The sequence below is a fragment of the Syngnathus leptorhynchus genome, chromosome 7 (genome assembly GCF_054491065.1).
Source record: "Syngnathus leptorhynchus isolate UIUO chromosome 7, UIUO_Slep, whole genome shotgun sequence".
NCBI classification, from domain to species: Eukaryota; Metazoa; Chordata; class Actinopteri; order Syngnathiformes; family Syngnathidae; genus Syngnathus; species Syngnathus leptorhynchus.
Genome location: NC_141201.1, coordinates 15369669 through 15389629, shown reverse-complemented (window position 1 = coordinate 15389629; position 19961 = coordinate 15369669). Strand labels below are relative to the sequence as shown.

Below are 19961 nucleotides of genomic sequence, written 5' to 3'. Positions count from 1 at the left end.
AATAACTTGAAAACCAATACATTGCCACTCTCAAACTCAACTCATGTTTGAGATGTATTGCAAAACAACTTCTGTTTTGTCATTCCCCGAAAGCTGTGTCGTAATTGTCGCCTCTATTTAAAGTCTGGATGTATTTTTGACAATAATGTGTGAAAATAGTAAGGTTAGCAGTTAGCTACATTAAGTGGGCAAAATGATATACAGTTGAGACTGTTATTGCTTCAATAAATAAGGATCCTTGTGAGTCAAAGAAATTTTGAATTGAGTCCCAGGTAGAAGGAAATGGTCAAAACCGAATGGGCAACTTAAATGCTGGAGGGAGGGCACCATTTTTTGTCAGTGCTGCTGGAGGACATAGAACCATACACTTCCTCACCGGATGTATGACACTTGACGGCACAGATACGTATGCATCTGCATTTGAAGGGAATAAAACGAGCCGATTTGGTTGACCATAATTAGTTGGCTGTGAATATTCCCACAACGACGCAGGCCTACATTTCACAGATCTGACGAACTTCCGTGGTCTAGGAAATAACCATTTAACACTGGATCCTACCAACATCTTCATAGATATGTGCTGGATTTGTACCAATCACAAAAACAGAGACCTGTTCAATGCACTGACTAAAGAGTATGCTTCGAACATTTTACCCGTATGTATAAGAGGACTTTTTATATCGCTTTGAATCAACTGCAGAATTGCTCTATCAATCCAAAAGAAAGAAGAAAAATATTGTAGGGCTTTGGCATATGGCCTCACAAAATGTCACAGGTATATACGGTATCAAGAAACACACCCTGCGTACCAGCATGAATAGACAGACACATAAAGGGTGCAGACAAAGGGACCTTCAGCAGAGATATTACAGTGAAAAGGCAGCCCAGGCCAAAAGGTTACACATGCATAAACCTGTGAGCAAAACCCGAAAGAAAGAAGACAGTGATGTGATAACAAGCTTCCTACTCAATGTAAGTGACTGGAATATTGCACAAGGAAGGAAATGTACATTATAAAGACAAGAGACTAAAATACTTACCCTCAGGTAGAGGCAACAGAGTGATGGCAACACTCAGACGTCCACTACCAAGGCTGACTAAATGTGGGCGTTCTGCCTGGAACTTCAGGCCCTTTCCAGTCTCAATCAAATCCAGTGGAGTGCTCTGTTGAGGAAGATCAAGGTAAGAAAACTGTAACCTATGCGGAATTGTACTAGGTTTTGAATCATTTTTAAAGGTAAATTTAAGATGAAGCAAATACACATTTCTGTCAGTTTCTCTTTAAAAATGGTTAAGTATATAATATCTTAGGAACAGAACCCTCATCTGGAGAATCATCATTAATATCTCATTTGAGCCTACATGGAAGTATAACATCTGTAATTTCATGTTGAAGATAGTTTTATACACAAAATTAAATTAGAATGGTTGACTGTGATGCCATATAATCAGCGCTCCGCAATTGACAAGTCTGGCATTGCTGGCTTGTAATGAATAAATTAAAGTTCTGCACATTTTGTATTGGCACCTGTGTGTAGCCATTGCACTCTGCAACTGCGACCTTTTAGAATCATCTGATTGTCAAGTTGCTGGTGATTGCGAGGGAGCAGTCAATCCTGAAACGATTGATGATCCTGAGCTGGTATTGCGGGAATTGGGTTTAGGAATTGGGAGTGATGGGACAGCAGGAATACAGTTATTGTCTCTTCTACAGAGTGCTGCTGCTCTCATGTGGCACACAGTGCATTAGCTTCTTAGTGTGCCTCTACTCTTGTGCTCTATTCAACCAGGGTCTCCAAACATGCGTGTATTCAATATCATTCCAATCAAATCATATATCATGCACCATGTATTACATTTATCAACAATGAGTTGAGCATAACACTGTTTGGGCCATTCAAAACTCATCTATCCAGTTAAATTTAAAAAGAGAGAAATTATTAAAAGCGGTGTTGTCAGACATCCTACTTAATGTAATTTTCTTACTATAAGTCACGTTTTTTTTCTTAGTTTGGGTGGGGGGGCGACTTATACTGAGGAGCGACTTATATGTGAATTCTTTCAAAAATTTTCAAAATAAAAAAAAAGGGGAAACCGCGATAAACAAACCGCGATGTAGCAAGGGATTGCTGTAATTTGAATTTCAAGTGACGTCAGCAGCGCGGCGGTTGTTTACATAAAGGACAAAGATTCGATCACGGGATGACGAAGATGACGAAGGGCCCCACATACTACCGGCATCATTAGCGGCTTTGTTTGTAAGTGACACGGAGGACGAAGAGTTTGAAGGATTTAATGATTTGGAGTGACACATAAAATTTGAAAAACTATGGCTTTTACGCACGCCCGGTCCGACTCGACGTAGCTCTCTTCCACCTCCGTGGCTGGAAGTCAGGGGCTGGCGCTCGGCCGGGTGGCTGTCCGGGGACGGTGGATGGGGCTCGGACATGGCTTTTACGCACACCCGGTCATACTCTACGGAGCTTTCATTCACCTCCATGGATGGAAGTCTGGGGCCGGCGCTCGGCCGGGTGGCTGTTCGGGGACGCTGGATGGGGCTTGGACATGGCTTTTACGCACGCCCGGTCCTATTCTATGGAGCTCTCTTCCACCTCCGTGGCTGGAAGTTCAGTAGTTGTTCCCTCGGAGAACTCTTGTTTTGTTAAATAAAGAGCCGTTTACCAAACCCACGTCTTTGCTTGTACTTTGTTAACACTACAATATAGTTATATACTAGATCTGTGGAATAACGACGAGGCTGACGTCAGGGCCCACACGCGCCGTTGTTGACCAAGGACGAGGTATTTGATCGATGGATTTAATGATTTGGAGTGACACAGATGGTTTGATAATATTGTTGTAATATGATAGTTATTTGAAATATACTTTATATATCGTTATATGGGTCTGTGGAATAATTAGAAATGCAAATCACGACGAGTCCGACGGCGCGCGTACGCGGCATTGTTTACATAAAGGAGGATCGATTGATTTAATGAATTGGAGTGACACAGATGGTTTTATAAACGTGTTATTTATGTGATAGTTATTAGAATAACTCTGAATGTTACGTCAGGCCTGTTCTCAGCCCTTCGTTTGTGTTTATGTCACGTTACCATACCTATCGTTTAGTCTGTTGTTGCTCATTCATGTCTGTTCTTGGTGTTGGATTTTGACGAATAAATTTGCCCCAAAAGTGCGACTTATATTCCGGTGCAACTGATATATGTTTTTTTTCACTTTATTGTGCATTTTATGGCTAGTGCGACTTATACTCCAGAGCAACTTATAGTCCGAAAATTACGGTACTTTGGGTCGCAAAACTTAAGTCCAGAACATTTGTCCCATTCAATAATTTCATTTCAATGCATTAGACTAAAACTTTAAGAATGTATTTTTTCCCCTTTAATCTGAAATAGAAAAAAACAATTGTACCGTAATTTTCGGACTATAAGTCGCGGTTTTTGTCATAGTTTAAGTGGGGTGGCGACTTATACTCAGGAGTGACTTATATGTGATTTTTTTCACAAATTCTGCGATGTAGTGAAACCGCGATAAACGAACCGCGATGTAGCAAGGGATTACTGTCATTTGAACTGCAAGTGACGTCACCCATGCCGCGCGGCGGTTGTTTACATAAATGACAAAGGATTTGATCACGGGATGATGAAGATGACGAAGGGTCCCACGTACTCCCGGCTTTGTTTGTAAGTGACACGGAGGACGAAGAGTTTGAAGGATTTAATGATTTGGAGTTACACAGGTTTGAAAAACTATTATGGCTTTTACGCACGCCCAGTTCTTCTCGACGGGAGCTGTCTTTCACCTCCGTGGATGGAAGTCGGGGGCCGCCGCTCAGCCGCGTGGCTGTCCGGGGACGGTGGATGGGGCTCGGACATGGCTTTTACACACGCCCGCTCCTATTCTATGGAGCTCTCTTCCACCTCTCCGGCTGGAAGTTCAGTAGTTGTTGGCTCATTGAACTCTTGTTTTGTTAAATAAAGAGCCGTTTACCAAACCCACGTCTTTCCTGGTACTTTGTTCACGCTACAATATAGTTATATACTAGATCTGTGCAGCGCGCGCGTGCGGCGTTGTTGACATAAAGGAGAGGAATTTGATCGATGGATTTAATGATTTGGAGTGACACAGATGGATTATCAAACCGATAATATTGTTGTAATATGATAGTTATTTGAAATATACTTTATATATCGTTTTATGGGTCTGTGGAATAAGTAGAAATGCAACTTACAACGAGCCCGACGTCAGCATATGCGGCGCATACGAGGCATTGTTTACATAAAGCACGATCGATGGATTTAATGAATTGGAGTGACACAGATGGTTTGATAAACGTGTTATGTAATACTTACTTGAAGAACTCTGAATGTTACGTCAGGCCCGTTCTCAGCTCCTCGTTTGTGTATATGTTACGTGAGCATACCATATCGTTTAGCCTGTTGTTGCTGGTTCATGTCTGTTTTTGGCGTTGGATTTTGACAAATAAATTTGCCCCAAAAGTGCGACTTATACTCCGGTGGGTCTTCTATATGGTTTTTTTTCACTTTATTGTGCATTTTATGGCTGGTGCGAATTATACTCCGGAGCGATTTATAGTCCGAAAATTACGGTAATTTTTATTCTTTGGCTTTCAACGGACTTTCGGCTGTTACTTTTCTGGTACTCTATATTCATTTGTATTTCAATTTACTATTTTCACTGCCATTGTGGTTGTCCAATTGCCATATGTGAAAAGTTTTGTGTTGTAAAATACGCTAAATAAAGTTGTACTGTATTTTATTAATTGTGTCAGTTCATTGACTTCTATTAATTAACTGTATTGTTTTAAAACAGAATTGAATTAGTTGGGATTTAATTAACCGTTTTGATATCCACTGTATATCATATGCATATTATTTTCAAGAGGAAATTAGTAGAGTCTAATCTCATTCACCTGGCTCTATGATAGTTACACTCACAAAAAGAAACAGATCGCGTGTGAGGAATAAAATTTCTGGCTTCAACTAATCACTGACTCTGATGGAAGATTCCTGTTTTACAACATGCTGACAAGCAGTATGTTGTCAGCGCACGTCCTTAGCTGCTCTGAACGGCTCGCTATTCAGTGCCATGGTGTTAATTCAGTTAAAATAGGAAAAGAGAGAATAGAAAGCCCGTGTATGAATGCTGACACACACACCACAATCAAAGAAGAGTTGTGTTCTTTATACGAACTCTCTAAACTCACACCTACATCTAGCTCTCTGATATGTACATGCCGCAAATCTCTCACCTTTAACACTTGGCGGGCGTGCACACCACTCTCTGATACATTCTTGTTCAGACGGTCCATGTCCATCGTGATGTCTGCGACTCCCTGACTCATGTGAATATCCTGTGGTAGGAAATGAAAATTCATTTTTTTATTGAATATTATATTGTTAAAAAAGAACATGTAAGGGTGATTTCAGTTTCGCAACCATTTGGGTCATTTTATTATTACATCCACCTGTCCCAACGCATATTTCGTTGTGAAAATTAGGCTTTCACCGCTTTACAAGTAAAAGAATGTTGTAAGAAACCTATTTGTAAAATAATATTTTGTGTTTGTTCCGCACTCGTACATCAGAAGTCAACAAATTTTTAATCTGAGATATAGGTAAACTTTTATAAATATTTTTTTCACTAAATCCAAATCTGCCCTTGTTTTTTCTTGCGCATCAGGGTTTAATAACAATAATAATAATAATATTAATATTTATAATATATAAATATTATATATATATATATATATTATAATATTTATAATAATAATAATAATTATTATTATTGTGTGAAGGCGAAGGCCTTCACACATATGTTATTCTACTCCTTTTACTTTATTATTATTATTGTGTGAAGGCGAAGGCCTTCACACATATGTTATTCTACTCCATTCACTTTATTGTGTGAAGGCGAAGGCCTTCAAAAATTTTGAAATTCCACCAAATTCCCCAAAATTCCGTTTTTCACCTCTAGTTTCCACATTTTTCAACCGATTCAACCCATTCCAGCTTTCAACTCTTCATATTCTTCCACGCTATTCCCCAAATTCCCACTTCCCAAAAATTCCGCATTTTCAAATTTGAAATTCCACAAAATTCCACCAAATTCCCCAAAATTCCGTTTTTCACCTCTAAATTCTACGTTTCTCGAGAAATTCAACTCATTCCAAAATCATTCCACAGTATTCCCCCCCAAAAAAATTCAGCTTCTTCGCCTTCACACGCAATTTCTCCAGAAATTGCAAATTCTAGTTACTATTATCATGCTCGGTGAAGCAGTGGGTAGCACGTCTGCCTCACAGTTAGGAGGGTGCGGGTTCGATTCCACCTCCGGCCCTCCCTGTGTGGAGTTTGCATGTTCTCCCCGTGTCTACGTGGGTTTTCTCCGGGCACTCCGGTTTCCTCCCACATCCCAAAAACATGCTTGATAGGCCGATTGAGCACTCCAAATTGTCCCTAGGTGTGAGTGCGCGTGCGAATGGTTGTTCGTCTCTGTGTGTCCTGCAATTGGTTGGTAATTAGTTCAGGGTGTCCCCCGCCTACTGCCCGATGACGGCTGGGATAGGCTCCAGCACGCCCGCGACCCCCGTGGGGACTAAGCGGTTCAGAAAATGGATGGATGGACTATTATTATTATCATTATGCAAGATAACAATAATAATACTGTAATTTTCTGACCATAAGTCGCGGTTTCTGTCATAGTTTGGGTGTGGGGGCGTCTTATACTCAGGAGCGACTTACATGTGATTTTTTTCACAAATTTTCAAAATTAAAAAATCCGCGATGTAGTGAAACCATGATAAACGAACCGCGATGTAGCAAGGGATTACTGTCATTTGAACTGCAAGTGAGCGTCACCCGTGTTTCGCGGCGGTTGTTTACATAAAGAACAAAGGCTTCGATCACGGGATGACGAAGATGACGAAGGCCCCCACGTACTACCGGCATCATTAGCGGCTTTGTTTCTAAGTGACACGGAGGACGAAGAGTTTGAAGGATTGAATGATTTGGAGTGACACAGAAGGTTTGAAAAACTATTATGGCTTTTACGGACGCCCGGTCCTTCTCGACGGGAGCTCTCTTTCACCTCCGTGGATGGAAGTCGGGGGCCGCCGCTCGGCCGCGTGGCTGTCCGGGGACGGTGGATGGGGCTCGGACATGGCTTTTACGCACGCCCGCTCCTATTCTATGGAGCTCTCTTCCACCTCCGTGGCTGGAATTTCAGTAGTTGTTGGCTTGTTGAACTCTTGTTCTGTTAAATAAAGAGCCGTTTACCAAACTCACGTCTTTCCTGGTACTTTGTTAACGCTACAATATAGTTATATACTAGATCTCTGCAGCGCACGCGCGGCGTTGTTGACATAAAGAACGAGGAATTTGATCAATGGATTTAATGATTTGGAGTGACACAGATGGTTTGATAATATTGTTGTAATATGATAGTTATTTGAAATATACTTTATGTATCGTTTTATGGGTCTGTGGAATAATTAGAAATGCAACTTACAACGGGCCCGACGTCAGCATATACGGCGCATACGCGGCATTGTTTACATAAAGCACGATCGATGGATTTAATGAATTGGAGTGACACAGATGGTTTGATAAACGTGTTATTTATGTAATACTTACTTGAAGAACTCTGAATGTTACGTCAGGCCCGTTCTCAGCTCCTCGTTTGTGTATATGTCACGTTAGCATACCGTATCGTTTAGCCTGTTGTTGCTGGTTCATGTCTGTTTTTGGTGTTGGATTTTGACAAATAAATTTGCGCCAAAAGTGCGACTTATACTCCGTTGCGCCTTACATATGTTTTTTTTTTTCACTTTAATGTGCATTTTATGGCTGGTGCGACTTATACTCCGGAGTGACTTATAGTCCAAAAATTACGGTAATTATTAGTATTATTATTATATGTGGATAAAATATAGTGTCTAAAGAGTAGAAAAAATTGAAAAGAGTAGTATATGAGCAATTGTCTTTATATGTTGCATTGCCATTATTTATGAGTTTTAGAGGGATTTGTACTTCTTGCTTCACCGCCTAAGATGTGATTCATGCTGACAGGACACACACGCACAGACACTCACGGTCCATATGGTAGAGGGTATTTAGCTGCATGTTCTGGCCACTGAGGAGGTAACACGTCAACTAATTTACAGTAAATCCCTTGTACTAGGTCACACAACGGAAATCAGCCACCTTTGCTTGCTTTTTTTGGCTTCGAGATACAAAGAAAACACAAAAAACCTGACACCCTGTACGAAAATCCCTTTTGGACTAACACTGTATTTCCATAATGTCAACATATAGGAAGTTTCCATTAATAAATCCTCAGTAGAGTACTAATTAAATGGTGTGCTTCTGGTTTGAGCTGAATTTAATTCATTTGTGGTTGAAACCAGAATCAATGTTAGAAAAGACATGATTGATAGAAAGAGGGAATGAGAGTACTATATTTGTGTGCCTGAAATGAAATGCAACAGGGTAGGAAAGTATTTATCTAATGTTCTCTGCCCTCCAGATAACGAAACCCTGCTGTAAGATCAACATATTTCCTCTCCAAACAGCCCCCATATTTTGTTGATTAAGCCTTGAACAATAAATCACTAAACAGATTTAAAGAGTTCCAGAAGTCAGACTACTTGGGCAATAATACAATCTGAAAAAGTGGGGGGAAATCATGGAATCCCTCAGATTTAATGTGGTCCTCTAATCTATAAATGGTATTTACCTTCTTCCAATTGTCCAGTAAATGCAAAGACGTCATGGTGGACCCGTCGCTGGCTCAATCTGTCAGTGTGACCTCGATAAGATTGGACCCGTCCAAATAAACACAGTACAAATCCAGCAACAGTGCATCTTTCCCATGAAGCGGAGATTGTTTGTTGGAAATGCCTCTTCTTTGTCTTAAAATCTTAGCATAACAGTATCCTTAAATGCTCAGGAGGTGTACCTGTTGCTGCTTGCTCCTCTTTACTAAAACTACCTACATTCTTGGCTGGAAGCTTCAAAGACGACAGGAACAGTGTCGCGTGTGTGTGTGTGTGTGTGTGTGTGTGTGTGTGTGTGTGTGTGTGTGTGTGTGTGTGTGAGTGAGTGAGTGAGTGAGTGAGTGAGTGTGTGTGTGTGTGTGTGTGTGTGTGTGTGTGTGTGTGTGTGTGTGTGTGTGTGTGTGTGTGTGTGTGTGTGTGAGTGTGTGAGTGTGTGTGTGCACGCGTGCGTGTGCGCGCGTGCGTGAGAGAGAGAGAGAGAGAGAGAGAGAGAGAGAGAGAGAGAGAGAGAGAGAGAGAGAGAGAGAGCATTCGGAAACTATGATGGACGTGGACGTATGAAATCGAAGGTATGAAAGGAGTGAACAATATAATCCAAGTTATCTGATGGTAGGACAGAAAAGGCTGATTCATCAATCTATCCATTTTTTTGTTGCGTACGTCTTCATTAGGGTCACATTTCGGCTGTAGCCCATCTCTGCTACCATTGAGCGAGAGATGGGGTACATCCTGGTCTAGTTTCTGGTCAGTTAGAAGGCACTAAGAAAGAATTGGTCAAACAAATAAATTTCCGTTCTGTAAACAAGTCAAAGGAGGTGACTTGGCATTGCCATGCCAATCAGAGAGCCACTTGTCTCCTTAATACAGTGGAGCCATGCATAGTAGTGGTTCAGCATTTGTTAAGTGAATTCGTCTAGTTGCCTATCAATTCTTTTTTTTTTTTTGTTGACTTCAACAGCTTGTCTCTCCCCCAGAAACCATCTCTATATTATTTTCTTTCCCTTTCTTTCCCTCACTCAATCTCTGCTCTCATGCCAATCAATGAAAGCCTCACATTGTTTGCAGAGTAGGCCTGTTTCTCCACTCATGCATGAGAAAACCTCTTTTTGATTTGGATTATGAAAGCAAGGGGGAGGCTCAGGATTGGAATGCAGGGAAGAAGAAGAGAGGGAAAGAAAGAAGATGCATTGCCAAAAAATGTGGATGGACTGATACTGTGGCTACAGCAGATAGTGACAGGTTTGCAGCCAAAACAATTTATGAGTTATAAAAAGGTCACAGAACTACACTTAAGACTATACAGTCTTTACAGTCACTGTGCATTATTTGTCCTGTTGCCTTTGATGTGCGTAAGAATTATTCTAATCAGCAATCTGTGGTCTTGTGTAACTTAAAAGTATTCTGGGGCAACAAAATTTATTTGAACAGGAGTTCGGCCAAGCCATCTGTCCTTTGGTGACAATTTTATGTGGTGGTTGAAAGTTGGACTGCAAAATGTCACATTTTTCATTTCCATTGCTTTCACTATTTAGCTAGTGACATTTTAGTGAGTTCATACAAAAACAATTTAACGGTTTGGTGGTACATCGGATTGAAGCTTCCGCTTCACAATCAAGAGGTGATCTCATTGAATTTTCATGTGTTTTTTTCGGTCAAATATCAAAAAACATTCATGTCAGGTGAACTGAAGGGTCTAAATTCCCCATTGTTATAAAGGTGAATGATTGTTGGTCTAGTACAGCTTGTCCAAAGTCCAGCCCGCGGGCCAAATCTGGCCCCCGGTCAGATTTCATACGGCCCACAGCTTCGTGTCTTGTTTAAGGATTTCAACCTAAAACGACACTTTCAGACTGAACATGCTAACACATACGGCAAGCTAACAGGGAACTGACCGCGCTGTTAAGTGAAGCAGCTCCAAACTGAACTGGCATCACAACTAGGGATGGGAATTCCAGTTCTTTTAGGTGACCTGAATCTTAAGAATCAGTTCACTCAAAAGATTCGTTCAAACGAATCGTTCAATCATCTCCCCCACTCCCCCCACCCCCGCGGACTGATCCGTTTTTTTAATATTATTTTTTTTTATTTACAACATCCCGTGGAAACAACCCATACACATCAAACAATACAACTACACAACCCCGCCCCCCCCCAAAAAAAATATATTATTATTGCGTCACTGACTCGTTCATGAACCGGAAATTACGTCACTGACTTGTAAAGTGCCTCCTCCATCTATCAATCACTCGCTGCTTGTTGGTCGTTCGCGAAGATTCACGAATGAGTCACGCTATGCCATTGCCAGCCGACACACGTTATGCAGACATTGATGTTTTAATTTTGTATTTGTTGGCTTGTAGTTGATGGTCTTATTATATTGAATGTGTTTGTGTTTGAATAAAAGGTTGAATAAAACCGTTATGCCGACATTTATTAATTTTGGGGACACCAAATAATATAACAACGTAAAACACGTATACATATTGTCATACCAAATGTCTGATTTTTATGTTTTGTTTGGCGAATATAAAAACGAGGAATAAAACACCAGACGATTTATAAAATAAATGTTTATAGAAATAATAATAATAATAATAATAATAATAATAATATAAGTACATCTCAAACCAGCAATCTAATGTGAAACTGCAGTTGGATAACAATATTTAGGCATATATATGCATACACGTTATTTAAAACCTACTATAAGTAAATCGTACATGTCAAGTCAAGTCAAGTCAAGTCAAGTCAAGTCAAGTCAAGTCAAGTTTATTTGTATAGCCCTAAATCACAAGCAGTCTCAAAGGGCTTCACGTAGACAATCAATTGACAATTATTCTCAAAGCATCCCCTGACCTTGGGCTCCCAAAAGAGCAGGGAAAAACTCAAAAGCCCCTACCAGGGGAAAAATGAGAAACCTTGAGAAGGGACCACAGATGGAAGGATCCCCCTTTCAGGATCACCAGGCTGCAATGGATGCAAAGAGGGCACATAAAATACATAATATGGAAATCAAAAAGTGGATGTCCAGGCCAAAGCGAAGAGCTGTCGGAGGTGCCTTCGATTGTCCTGGCAGTGTCCTCCAGGAGGGTATTCCGCTGCAATTCCCTCATGCTGAATTGGTCCACGAGAATCTAGATAGCCGTCGTCAGCTTGGGTGTCACCTAACCACCTCCCCAGCCGGGGAGGGGTGGGGGGAGTGGGGTCGGGGAGAGGGAGCAAAAACAAACTCCAGCCGAATCGGCTACTACAGGTTAATTAAAGGCCATATCATAGAAATACGTCTTTAAACGTGTCTTAAATGTTTCTACTGAGGTAGCAGTTCTAATATCCATTGGTAGGGCATTCCAGAGGTCTGGAGCCCGAATAGAAAATGCTCTAGCCCCTGCAGACATTTTCTTGGCCCTCTGTGTCACTAAGACTAGCGTTTTGCAAACGAAGGTTACGAGACGGAACATAAGGAACAACTAAGTCGACGAGATATGAAGGCGCTAAGCCATGCAATGATTTATAGGTTAATAGAAGAACCTTGAAGTCACATCTTAAATGGACCGGGAGCCAGTGTAAATTGGCTAATATTGGGGTAATGTGATCAAATTTTCTTGTCCGTGAGAGCAGCCTTGCAGCAGCATTTTGTACTAACTGTAGACTTTTGATGCTGGACTTGGGAAGACCAGAGAATAATGCATTACAGTAGTCCAGGCGCGACGTGATAAATGCATGTATAATAATTTCCGCATCACCGGTCGAGAGGATTGGGCGAATCTTAGCAATATTACGAAGGTGAAAAAAGGCTATTCTGGTTATATTCTTAATGTGCTTTTGAAAGGAGAGCGTTTGGTCAAATATTACCCCGAGATTAGTTACAGTATCACTCTGAGTGATAGTACGGCTATCTAGAGTTATAGCGGTTTCCTTAAATAAATGTTGATAACGAGCTGGACCAATTATCAACATCTCAGTTTTATCTGGGTTCAGACGAAGGAAGTTGAGAGACATCCATTGCTTGATCTCCGCAAGGCATGCCTCAAGATTACAACTGTCCCGCGGATCTGTCATTGATAATGGCATATATAATTGGGTGTCATCCGCGTAACATTGAAAACTAATATTATATTTACGTATTATGTCCCCAAGCGGAGTCATATAAATATTAAATAGAATTGGTCCTAGTGCCAATCCCTGTGGGACACCACACGTAACTTTATAGAGCTCAGAGGACGCATTGCCATGGACCACTCGGTGCGTCCTGTCTGATAGATACGAATGAAACCAGCCTAGTGCTGACCCCGAAATACCAACACAACCTTTAAGACGCTCTAATAAAATATTGAAGTCAACAGTGTCGAAGGCAGCACTAAGATCGAGTAGTAACAATACCGATGAAGTATTTGAATCCATAGCTAAGAGGAGATCATTAGTCACTTTAGCAAGTGCTGTCTCAGTGGAATGATTAGCTCTAAACCCAGACTGAAAAGATTCATATCGATTATTAGCGACCATGTAATCAATAACCTGCTGCGCTACTACTTTTTCAAATTGTTTTGCTATGAATGGGAGATTTGAAACTGGCCTATAGTTACTGAGACAGTCCGGGTCAAGATTTGGTCGCTTAAGTCGCTGTATAATAATAGCGGTTTTAAAGGCTGTTGGCACTATCCCAGAGGAGACAGACAGATTAATTATATTTAAAACGGACGGTCCTAAGATTTGAAATAATTCTTTAAATAGTTTGGCTGGAAGCGGGTCAAGTAAACATGTTGTTTGTTTAGCCGCACTAACTAATTGTGTAAGCCTTTCGAGGGACACGCTTTTAAAATTTGAAAGGGTTATTGCATGATCGTCGGCGTCGGTAATCGGCGGTCCCGACTGAGCGATCGGAATGGTCATCTTGATCTCATCCCTAATGGATTCAATCTTTCGAGCAAAGAATTTCATGAACTCGTCAGCCGAGTGAAAGGAGCTATCGGGGGTTGGCTGGCATAGTGTTAGCTTTGCCACCGTATCAAATAGGTATTTAGGATTGTTCTTATTGAGATTAATGACCTGCGAAAAATAACGAGTTTTTGCTAAGATAAGCGCATCTTTATATTTCAGGAGGCTGTCGCGCCATGCCTGATGGAAAACCTCAAGTTTGGTTAAACGCCATTTGCGCTCATGCTTTCTACTTAATTGATTAAGCGAACGTGGGCAATCTACGGCGAGTTTTCAGACGTAGCGGCGCCACAGAGTCAATGGCATTTAACAATGTAGCATTGAATTCATTTGTAAGATTATTAATAGAGCCGGTATATGAGGGCAATACGGCAATTGCTGGTGGCAGTAGCCCAGATAGCGCAGTCGCAGTCATGGAGTTAAGATTACGGCTGCTATAATTCTGATTGCTCTCTTGTCTTTGACTAAGAACTAAAATTTCAAATTTTATTAAGTAGTGATCAGACAAAACAGTAGTGTATGGCAGTACTGTTATATTAGAGGTTGCCAGTCCTCGGGATAATACCAAATCTAAGGTATTACCATTCTTATGCGTTGCTACCTGTACGGCTTGCGTAAAACCAAACGTATCAATTAGAGTCTGAAACGCCGAAGTAAGTGGCTCTGACGGTAAATTTATGTGGACGTTAAAATCGCCCATGATTATTATATTATTCGCGTTTGTCACTAGATCAGCCACGAATTCTGAAAATTCATCCAGGAAGCCAGCGTAAGCCCCAGGTGGACGGTAAATAACAGCAAGATAAAATGACGGTAAAGCGGTGGATCGGACAGTGAGAACTTCAGATGTTTTAAATATGTTAATCAAACGAGGCGTAAATCTAAGATCGGAATTTGAGATGAGGGCAACACCCCCACCCTTTTTTCGAGGACGCGCCACATGCGAGCTCACAAAATTTGGAGGCGAGGCCTCATTAAGCGGTAGCAGTTCATTAGGTTTTAACCAGGTCTCGCAAAGACCAAATATATTTAGATTATGTTCCGTGATGAGGTCATTAACGAGAACTGCTTTCGTATGAAGCGATCTAATATTCATAAAACCAAATTTAAGTGTAATCGGTTGATCAGGGTTTATATTTATCAAAGGATTTTTGAACGAAATGAAAGTAAGATTGTGTTCTCTAGGCCTGACATCACCTCTCAATTGTTTATTCGCGCGGTGGGACGATACGACCGTAGGAATTTGATAGTAAATATTTGGTACACACGTAATATTATCTGAAACAGGCACCATATCATCAGCTATACCGGTCGGGGTGGAGCGATTGGATTTGTCTGCCACCTCAGTAGAAAGTGTGTTCATGTGTACTGTAGCACTATTCAAACTGTGATGCTCTAGTCTACACAAGGAGCTATGTGCATGCTGGAAGTCCAGCCTAGCGCTAGTTGACTTTAACTTAACTGACTCCAAACCCATCCTGACAGGTGGTCTAGTCACCTGTGCTCCGGCCTGCTCTAAGGTGACCTGTCATGAGTGGCTCAAACAGTAATCCATATTCCTAGAAAGAGTGAAGGCGCCTTCACGGTTAGGACCTCAGCAGGTCGGGACGGCCCCAGAAGGAGGACCAGTTATCTATGATACAGTCCCTGCTTTTTACAGAACCCAGCCATCCATCGATTAAGGGAGACTAATTTACTAAACCTCTCATTTACCTCAGCAATCTACATTCTTGCTTACATAGTTCACGCTACGAGACGCAACACGTTCACTGACTGATCCGTTAGTGCACGGGAAGGCAGTTCACCCATTGACTCGTTCGCGAACGGGAAAGTCAGGATTCGTTCCCTCACTGATCCGTTCTCACGATGAACTGGAAATGCGAATCACTCACTCACTGATTTGTTCACTCAAGGATTCGTTTGTTCGTTGATGAACGGGAAATGCAATCTACGACTCGTTTGTGAACGGGAAGTTAGGTCACTGACTCGTAAAGTCCCTCCTCCATCTAACGCTCGCTGGCGCTGCTGATTGGACTTCACGAGTGAGTGAGTGAGTGAGTGAGTGAGTGAGTGAGTGAGTGAGTGAGTGAGTGAGTGAGTGAGTGAGTGAGTGAGTGAGTGAGTGAGTGAGTGAGTGACAGACAGCATTGCTGCTATACCATTGCCAGCCGACACACGTTATGCCGACATTGATGTTTTAATTTTGTATTTGTGGCTTGTAGTTGATGGTGTTAATATACCAAATGTGTTTGTGTTTGAATAAAAGGTTGAAAAAAAAAACGTTATGCCGACATCTTTTTATTTTGGGGGGCACCAAACTCATATAACAACGTAAAACATGTATTGTCATATAAAGCAGTAAACCAAATGTCAGATTTTTATGTTTTGATTGGCGAATATAAAAATAAGGAATAAAACACCAGACAAGTTATAACATTAATGTTTAATAATAATAATAACAATAATAATAATAATAATAATAATAATAAAAGTACATCTCAAACCAGCAATCTAATGTGAAACTGCAGTCAATATATTGGATAACAATATTTAGGCATATATATGCATACAAATTATTTAAAACCTACTATAAAAATAGTAAATCTACACTCTGGTTTACATAGTTCACGCTAGGAGACGCAACACGTTCACTGACTGATCCGTTGATGCACGGAAAGGCAGTTCACCTATTGACTCGTTCGCGAACGGGAAAGTCAGGATTCATTCCCTCACTGATCCGTTCTCGCGATGAACTGGAAATGCAAATCAATCGCTGATTCGTTCATTCACAGATTTGTTCGTTGATGAACGGGAAATGCAATCCACGACTCGTTCGTGAACGGGAATTTACGTCATTTTCTTCTTCGTTTTGTTTTACGGTGAGGTGGCACCAGCTTCAATGCGCATTATTGACACTTACTGGTTGAAGTCATATAAACTGAAAAAAGAACGAATCACTTTCGGAAGTGATTTGTTCACTCGTTCACTGAAAGGATTCGTTCTTTTGAACGAATCGTTCACTCAGGAGCCAACACTAATCAACAGCGATTCTTCACGCTGCGCTGTGACTAAAAATTAAATATTACTTAAGCAAGCTACGAAGTGGCCATGTTAATACTGTTGATGTTATGAACCTGGAGACGTGACACAAACTATTACTTTCTGTGATTTTATTGTAAATGACAAGAGTAAAATCCACAGACAACTTTGCATTACTTATAAGTCCTGTTTAAAATGTTCATCCATCCATTTTCTGAACCGCTTAGTCCCCACGGGGGTCGCAGGAGCCTATCCCAACCGTCATCGGGCAGTAGACGGGGGACACCCTGAACTGGTTGCCAGCCAATCGCAGGGCACACAGAGATGAACAACCATTCGGACTCACACCTAGGGACAATTTGGAGTGCTCGATCGGCCTATCAAGCATGTTTTTGGGATGTGGGAGGAAACCGGAAAACCCGGAGAAAACCCACGCGGGCTCGGGCAGAACATGCAAACTCCACACAGGAATGGCCGGAGGGGGAAATCGAACCCACACCCTCCTAACTGTGAGGCGGACGTGCTACCCAGTGCGCCACCGAGCCTCCCTAAAATATTTGTGAGGCAAAAATAATTTTAAATTCATGTAAATTTAAGGTATTTCATAGAGTTTGTTCAATGTTATCTGAGTTTAGATATGAATGAAAGGCAGAATTTGTGTTTTTAGAGTTGTTCACATCTTCCTGAGTGGCTTATATTTGGTTATTTTGTCTTTTGAAAAATAAAGACAATTGTGACAATGAAATTTGTTTTATGACAGTGTTATAAAACATGAAATTGCATGAAATTTTTGTAGTTAAAAAATGTCCGAAAAAACTATGGGCCCATTCACTTTATCAAATCTGGCCCCCCTTGCAAAAAGTTTGGACCCCTGGTGTAGTTAGTATATGTGCCTTGTCATTAACTGGTGATGAGTCCAGGGTGTTCACAGCTTATCATCATCATCATCATCATCATCATCATCATCATCATCATCATCATCATCATCATCATCATCAATAGCACAAGCAAATAAATAAAAATCCCAAGTGAATCATTGGTTTGGTTGGTCAGACTCACAAAACATTTTTCATTTCACTCGTACATCTCTTTAAATGTTTATGATGTTGTCTTGTTATGAGATACTTTTGTACTACTATAATGTGTTTTTGTACAGTATTGATAAGTTCTGTGCTGTGAAAGTGGTGCTCACAAGAGGTAGATTACCGTTTTGGCCCAAATATAAGACGATGTTTTTTGCATTGAAATAAGACTGAAAAATTGGGGGTTGTCTTATATTTGGGGTCGAGACATTATACCCATTTTCACTTGTGCGCAGTGGTAAGTTAAATGTTTTTGAGTATATTGCTGGGATCGTGTGCGTCTTTGACACAAAGTGAGTACCGTAATTTTCGGACAATAAGTCGAGGAGGAGCTGAGGAGCGACTTATGTGAATTTTTTCGCAAATTTTCAAAATCCCAAAAAAAAAAAAAGAAAAAGAAAAAAAGAAAAAGGGGAACCCACGAACCCACGATAAACGAACCACAATGTAGCAAGGAATTGCTGTAATTTGAATTTCAAGTGACGTCAGTGGCGCGGCAGTTGTTTACATAAAGGACAAAGATTTGATCGCGGGATGATGAAGATGACGAAGGTCCCCACGTACTACCGGCATCATTAGCGGCTTTGTTTGTAAGTGACACGGAGGACGAAGAGTTTGAAGGATTTAATGATTTGGAGTGACACAGAAGGTTTGAAAAACTATTATGGCTTTTACGCACGCCTGGTCCTTCTCGACCGGAGCTCTCTTTCACCTCCGTGGATGGAAGTCGGGGGCCGGCGCTCGGCCAGGTGGCTGTCCAGGGACGGTGGATGGGGCTCGGACATGACTTTTACGCACGCCCGGTCCTATTCTATGGAGCTCTCTTCCACCTCCGTGGCTGGAAGTTCAGTAGTTGTTGTCTCGTTGAACTCTTGTTTTGTTAAATAAAGAGCCGTTTCCCAAACCCACGTCTTTGCTTGTACTTTGTTAACGCTACAATATAGTTATATACTAGATTTGTGGAATAACGATGAGGCTGACGTCAGGGCGCACGCGCGGCTTTGTTGACAAAGAACGAGGAATTTGATCGATGGATTTAATGATTTGGAGTTGGTGGATTGATAATATTGTTGTAATATGATAGTTATTTGAAATATACTTTATATATCGTTATATGGGTCTGTGGAATAATTGGAAATGCAAATCACGATGAGTCCAACGGCGCGCGTACGCGGCATTGTTTACGTAAAGGACGATCGATTGATTTAATGAATTGGAGTGACACAGATGGTTTTATAAACATGTTATTTATGTAATAGTTATTAGAATAACTCTGAATGTTACGTCATGCCCGTTCTCAGCTCTTTGTTTGTGTTTATGTCACGTTAGCATACCTATCGTTTAGCCTGTTGTTGCTCGTTCATGTCTGTTCTTGGTGTTGGATTTTGACAAATAAATATGCTCCAAAAGTGCGACTTATACTTCGGGGCAACTTATATATGGTTTTTTTCCACTTTATTGGGCATTTTATGGCTGGTGCGACTGATACTCCGGAGCGACTTATAGTCCGAAAATTACTGTATATAAAGTTAAAGTCCCAATGATCATCGTCACACACACATCTGGGTGTGGTGAAATTTGTCCTCTGCATTTAACCCATCCTCATGTGATTTTGATCCATCCCCTGGGGGAGAGGGGAGCAGTAAGCAGCAGCGGTGCCGCGCTTGGGAATCATTTGGTGATCTAAACCCCTCAATTCCAACCCTTAATGCTGAGTGCCAAGCAGGGAGGCAATGGGTTCCATTTTTATAGTCCTTATAGTCCACAACCTTCCAGTCTCAGAGCGGACACTTTACTACTAGGCCACTGAGCTGGTGTCATATACATTTCATTGTTACTACTGTCCACTGTTGTGCCGTTTGTCCGATCCCAGTTTGCTTCGTGTGCGCGTCGTTTGATTGACAGCTCCGGCGTGCTCCTTTAAGTTTGCTTCGCATCGTACGAGTAGCCGTTACGCAGCGGCACGGCGACTAACGGTCGCCAGCAAATGTATTTTGTTGTCTCGATCTATGACTTATGTTTTGTGTGTTGCCAAGAGTATTTCATTTATTGTTATTTATTTTTTTTTTTGCCAATAATTCAAT

General features: G+C 41.2%; 1 protein-coding gene across 4 annotated transcripts in view; it reads right to left on the bottom strand.

Moving 5' to 3' along the window:
• The window catches only part of phldb1b (pleckstrin homology-like domain, family B, member 1b), a 114643-nt gene that overhangs the window by 84271 nt on the left and 10411 nt on the right, over positions 1 to 19961 (bottom strand). Inside the window, exons 1-3 of one of the 4 annotated variants that reach the window (XM_085916992.1) lie at positions 8782 to 9253; positions 5297 to 5398; positions 1041 to 1164 (exon numbers count right to left, since the gene is read on the bottom strand). In XM_085916992.1, the coding sequence (XP_085773118.1) occupies positions 1041 to 1164; positions 5297 to 5398; positions 8782 to 8817 (262 nt within the window). In that variant the 5' untranslated portion in view covers positions 8818 to 9253. Of the gene's footprint in view, positions 1 to 1040; positions 1165 to 5296; positions 5419 to 8781; positions 9254 to 19961 lie in introns of those variants that run through there. The other 3 variants (XM_085916993.1, XM_085916995.1, XM_085916994.1) reach the window with 3 other exon arrangements.